Source organism: Priapulus caudatus, unplaced genomic scaffold, assembly GCF_000485595.1.
Source record: "Priapulus caudatus unplaced genomic scaffold, Priapulus_caudatus-5.0.1 Scaffold188, whole genome shotgun sequence".
NCBI lineage: Eukaryota > Metazoa > Priapulida > Priapulimorpha > Priapulimorphida > Priapulidae > Priapulus > Priapulus caudatus.
The window spans coordinates 309694-315422 of record NW_014577249.1 but is presented as its reverse complement, the minus strand read 5'-3'; the positions used below and the strand labels follow the sequence as shown (position 1 = coordinate 315422).

General features: G+C 43.9%; 2 protein-coding genes across 4 annotated transcripts in view; one reads left to right on the top strand and one right to left on the bottom strand.

Moving 5' to 3' along the window:
- The window catches only part of LOC106806986 (ATP-dependent RNA helicase DDX1-like), a 29379-nt gene extending 27976 nt beyond the window's left edge, over positions 1-1403 (top strand). The window contains 2 exon segments of the mRNA XM_014809182.1: positions 487-607; positions 823-1403. Coding sequence (XP_014664668.1) covers positions 487-607; positions 823-947 — 246 coding nt within the window. The 3' untranslated portion in view covers positions 948-1403.
- A 447-nt stretch (positions 1404-1850) lies between these two features.
- LOC106806974 (multifunctional protein ADE2-like) lies at positions 1851-4261 on the bottom strand. 3 transcript variants are annotated; one of them, XM_014809163.1, is made up of 2 exons: positions 4113-4261; positions 1851-3608 (listed from the first exon to the last, which is right to left on the bottom strand). In XM_014809163.1, exon 2 carries the CDS (start codon positions 3592-3594, stop codon positions 2335-2337), a length of 1260 nt encoding a protein of 419 aa, XP_014664649.1. In that variant the 5' UTR covers positions 3595-3608; positions 4113-4261; the 3' UTR covers positions 1851-2334. The 3 variants fall into 3 exon arrangements, with proteins under 3 accessions (XP_014664649.1, XP_014664648.1, XP_014664650.1); XM_014809162.1 differs by lacking the exon at positions 4113-4261 and adding an exon at positions 3897-4087; XM_014809164.1 differs by lacking the exon at positions 4113-4261 and adding an exon at positions 3919-4087.
- Positions 4262-5729: the final 1468 nt, after the last annotated feature.

Here is a 5729-nt window from a genome sequence, read left to right as displayed (position 1 = left end):
CTCAACAGTCATTAGGTTTGTGTCTTCACTCGCTGCATTATATGGTATATATTATATCTAATATATATAATATAAGTATATATACCGTTCTTAGGACAAATACCCCCGGACAATCCCCCCCGGACAATTACCCCCGACACATTACCCCCGGGACAATTCCCCCCATGCCATTTACCCGCCGGACATTATCCCCTGGACAATTACCCCCGGACATTTACCCCCCGGACATTTACCCCGCGACATTTACCCCCCGACAATTACCCCCGGACAATTACCCCCCGGATATTTACCCCCCGGACAATTACCCGGGGGTAAATGGCATGGGGGATAATTGTCCGGGGGGTAATTGTCCGGGGGGTAATTGTCCGGGGGGTATTTGTCCTGACACCATATATACACATTTCCTTGCTGAATTGCAATGTTGTAAAGATATAAATCATAGATATTTGCGGTAGTTAAATTGAATTTTTGTCATCATTCTCGTAGTACTTGGCCGACATTGAAGAGCATTTGTTGATGAGCATCTCCCAAATTCCGGCATCCATGGAAGTCGCACATGATGAGTTTGATGGAAAAGTTACATATGGTCAAAAGCGACAGGAAATGGGTACGAGTTATATTATATATACATCATAGATTTTATATACTTTTCGAGTATTACACATCGATTGTTTTATCCACACACCCCTTGCAGAACCTGTAAGAGTTGCTGGTGATGTAAAAGCAAAACTAATCGCAATACTATTCAATGGCGATTGGGAAAATTGTTAGCAAGATGTTTCGATGTCACGTGCTAATGCGGCTGCGCCGTTATACTTTTAGCGCCAAAGTATAAAGGACATGTAGAGTTCCTTGCGCCGATGGTCGCAGAGTTGGCTGCGATGGAACAGCAAGCGCAAACTAGCTTTCTCAACCTTCAGTATGGAAAACCATTCGTGCGATCATAGACCCACTGTTGTGTGAATCCCGCTTACGAACCAGTGCTCTCGGCTGCCATGAACTGTATCGTGACCTTTGTCAGTAGGGGGAGGACGACCCCCATGATTGGTCACAGAAGGATTAGTCGCGTCTTGGAGATCTGGCCGCATGATATGTGAGATTTTTCTGTTTTCCCGGTTTATTAGCAATCGGTGCAAATTATCAAAGCCTGGTGGCATTGAATGTTACGTCATGAAAACCAGTCTCACGCCAAATTGCATGGTCCTGTAGGGTGAGCATTGTGATGAAACTACGCAGATATCGGTTTTAGCGCACAATTTTCAGTACAGGTATCTACGAATAGAAGTTGCCCTGAGCAACCAATGACTTGGCCCTGTCATGGCATTGAAAAACAGTATGTGTAAATCGCTTCAGTAATTGCTTGTGCATTCAATAATAATGAATTAGAATAAAAAACCATTGGTTGAAAAACGGTTGGCTATAAGTTGCATGGAATTTGGCATCAATATTTCCAAAAATTTATATTGGATTTCATCGCTGCTCAAAATATTATTCTTTCTAATATATAATAATTATAAAATAAGTTCTTTCGAACATCTGATATATAGTTTCAGCCAGAATCTTATCGTTACTAAAGTAAAGCAATGTAACATCTATTGTTCTGTGCATGCATATAAGTAATTAGTGTGTGTATAATATGACTCGCTCTCTCTCTCTAGCTCTCTGTGCACGTGCACGTGTGCATGCGTGTGGATGAATCAAGGTTTTAGCGCAACCATTAAGTTTGTTTGCGGCGAAACTGTACGGTTCGATTGGTCGTACAGTTTCACCGCGACAATTCGTGTACACCAAGAATAGTGTAGGTCATTTCAGAACACATGATATATACATATAATATACATACATGTATATGAAATTAAACAGTGCAACATTTTAATAATAAACACAACATTAGTACAATATCGTAGAGAAAATAATTGAAAACTGTTCCCCTTCAACTGAAAGCAATATTTCAAAATTGATCGAATGGTAGCTCAGTCCGTAAGTTTCCTTAGTCACATTTCTGCAATTTCTATTCAGTGAAATTCATGCTTCGACACAACATGTAAAACAAATTAAATATTAGTCGTTTGAATGATTTTATTTGTGTCAGAATTAGACTTGATAACAAATTTAGAAGAAACGTGATTAAACGTAAACGACTGTGACATAGTTGAAATGGGCAATGCCGCGCAATCAAATTACATAATGCAATATAATTAAATGTGCAATAACATGGCAATAATTCACAAAAAACAAGATTAACCAACAGAAATTAACTCCATCACTTCACTTCCATCACGGTTATACAGCTGGAACGCAATTAAAAGCTCCAAATGTTATTAGTGCATTAAATTACGCTAGTCCCTCCGATAATTTTGCGTCCGCGTCTTTTAGCCGAACCCATGTATTCAGTTGTCTAGCTTTAAGCGAAGACCAAATGACGTGGTCGGACAGTGCGAGTATTTGCAACGCCTGCAGTGCAGCTCCCTCTGGTGAGAGCACAGTGCTACAACCCAACCCCGAAGGAAGCCGCAGCGAGGACCAGATATCCTGCGCCCCCCATTCCGCTGTAACAGGCGGGCAGTTGATGACGGGGATGACCGTGTTGCCAGCGAGGACGGGACCGAGACCGTTGCTACGGCCCGCCACGGCGACAATGACCATCGCCACGTGCTGGGCCTCGTACTCGGCGAGGATCCTCAGCGTCTCGTCGGTGCCCTTGTGAGCGGAGGTGACGCGGAGGTGACAGGTGACGCCGCAGCTGTCACAGACGGACTGCACGCGCGACGACGTCGTCAAGTCGGACGCCGACCCCATGAACACGACGACCTGACCCGACGAACGCTCGCTGAACTTCCTCACCTTCTCGGCAATCCACGCGAAGTTGGTTTTGACCGTCTCGAGCGTCGTCGGCGTGACCGTGTCAAGGTCGCGGTACACCTGCTTGTCCTTCATGAGTCGCCGGTCACCTTGAGGCCACAGTCGCCAGGAGTCGCTGTCAATGACGTCAGCCAGTAGGATCTCGCCCGTGTCCGCGTCGACGCCGTATTCGACCTTCATGTCGACGAGAGTGCAGTCGAGAGACCGCCACGCCCTTTCGAGCATCTCGAAGATGCAGATGGTCATCTTTGCCATGACGTCGATCTCGCGCTGGCCGATCGCTCGCTTGCCACACGTGAGACCGCGGGCCAGCAGCTGCTCGAATGACCACTGAGGGTCTCCGGCCGCGTCGTCCTTGAAAAATATCTCCAGTTTCACCGGTCGGAACACGTAGCCCTCAGGAACTCCGGGGTTGCGCTTCAGAAATGACCCAGTGGCTATACGTCTAGTGACCCACTCGATAGGTACCATGTGGCAGCGGCGTGCAACGAAAGAGGTGTCGTTGTGCGATTGGACGTAGTGGGTTCGCACGCCCGCTCTGGCAAGGTACTCGAATATCATTCCTGTCGTCTGGTTGGAAATTTGCGCTTTTCCAGCCATGTCGTCAGAGCGTGCTGCATTGTGGGCGGTAATGCGATCCTTTGACTGAAGGAGAACATGCTCATGCTTCCCCAGCAGTTCGAGCACCACCTTCGTCTTCCCCTCTGCCAGTACTGCTCCTGTTTCACTCATCGTTGATAGTCACCCTGTTAATAATAATAGGACAAGAAATTATTGTTCTTTTCACCAAAATAGCACATTATAATTCTACCGTTATACTACCGACAATACTACCGTTAGCGCTACAATATTAGTTATTACATTTACACGGTCAATAAATCATTGATTTTGAGACATTTTGAGTCGGAGAAAAAGTCCAAGTTCTACGTCTAATTAATAAATTATAGCAATTAAGTACTTGTGTCATAACGGTAAGGTCTATCAATTGAAAAACAGGAATATATATGCGGGTATGTTTGCTTGACTATACATACACAGAAAGTTGTAAAAATGTACATCAAATATGTATGAGTTTACCGCGCCGATGACGAGCTCAGTGTAAAACAATAGACGGACTTTTTGTAAATTCTAGGTGGCTCTGTAGCCTCTGGTGAGTATTGTAATTTGTGATTCTGTTCTATGATTAGAAACTGTTTAAATCTGGAAAAAGGCAAAGCAATGTCATCGAAAACCTGCAGGCTAACACTTACCTTGCAACTTTAGATGCTGCTTGCTAAATGTGAGTGTTCCTCACTAAAATGGCCACATAACCTTCATGGTATGTATGAACTGCGTCAGTCTTACTGAATAATAGAAGCCAATTTCTGACAGAACTTGTCTACAATTTAGTATTTACAAATCACAGTCGATTATTACCAAAGATTATTACCTCCGCCAGGGGCATGGCGGGGGTTATGTTTTCACCGGCGAGTTTTTGAGTGTTGGTTTGTGTGTTACCATGCACGTTTCAGTTCACTTCTGCTAGGTGCACTGGCTGTAGATTTACAAACACGCAACCACAGGCTAAGGGGCAACCACAGTCCTCCCCCACCTGCACGCTCGCACTAAGCCACTATTACTACTAATCCGGATTCAATTAATTATTTAATTAATTAATTAATTTTTCCACTTAATTAATTAATTAATTAATAAAAAAATTTACATTGAGAGAATTCAGCTGCCTTGGCGGAGGTCTGTGCTCTCCGAGTGCTCTAGTTGAAACTGTTATAATATGCTATGCCGCGCCTGCATGTGGCGAACAAACTAAGGCTATATATAGACTTAGTATAGTACTATAGAGCTACAGCAGTAGTAGTACTTGTGATGATTGATCAGTCATATAAATATTACCTCATGACCTCGTAGTCGTACAAAAAGTCTTATAAAATCAAGTCTTCTAAATTCAAAGGCCATGAAACTTTCATTTAAAGGGAATTGTATTGAAGACGAAGAGAGGCAAAGCCAACGGCAACGTAGCTCTAGAACTATATGTAGCTCCGCCGCTCATAGTTTATCAACACTGCAAATTTTGATGTGTGAACACTGCAACTGCGAGCTTCAATTTTGCAATGACCGAGAAAGGAATGAAATTCCAATATGGGATAACAAAAGTGAAAAAAATCAACTTAACTTATAATACTATTTATAAATATCTATTACAGGGCTGCCAACATTGAGTTAGATTGGAGAATGAGATTATGCGAGGGAGGGGAGCACCCAAGTGGGGGGAGGGTGATGGAGGCGGGCACCCCCCTCCCACACCAGGGAGCTTTTGCATTTTCAGCTTGAAATTGTGCATTCTGTGGCATACTTAAGTGAGTTTATACACCTACACATATATGTAATGCAATACACTACAGGGCTGTATATAGTGGCCTCCCAAAATGTGCTACGGCAGAAAAATGTAGGATCACCCAGTAATATAATAAATAGCATAAGTGATGGTTATGGTGTGCGCCGGTGTCACGGTCTGAGATTACCCCAGCACGTTGCGCGCAGGCGTGACGCATGCGCAGTAGCGCTGCGTGTTAAGCGCAGTAGCATTGGGCAAATGAGACTGCCGCGGTGGCAGTTAGCGTTGTACCGTAGAGTTTGGACCGTAGTGCCTGCGATAACTATAATACATATAGTCATATACTATAGTAACTATACTATTATAGCTCATAATAAGCAGGGGATATCAAATAATTATGTTACAATCTACTCTTAGCATGAGAGAGAGAGAGAGAGAGAGAGAGAGAGAGAGAGAGAGAGAGAGAGAGAGAGAGAGAGAGAGAGAGAGAGAGAGAGAGAGAGAGAGAGAGAGAGAGAGAGAGAGAGAGAGAGAG

Coding starts and splice junctions, on each gene's coding strand:
- LOC106806974 (XM_014809163.1), bottom strand. CDS start 3,594: ATGAGTGAAACAGGAGCAGTACTGGCAGAGGGGAAGACGAAGGTGGTG.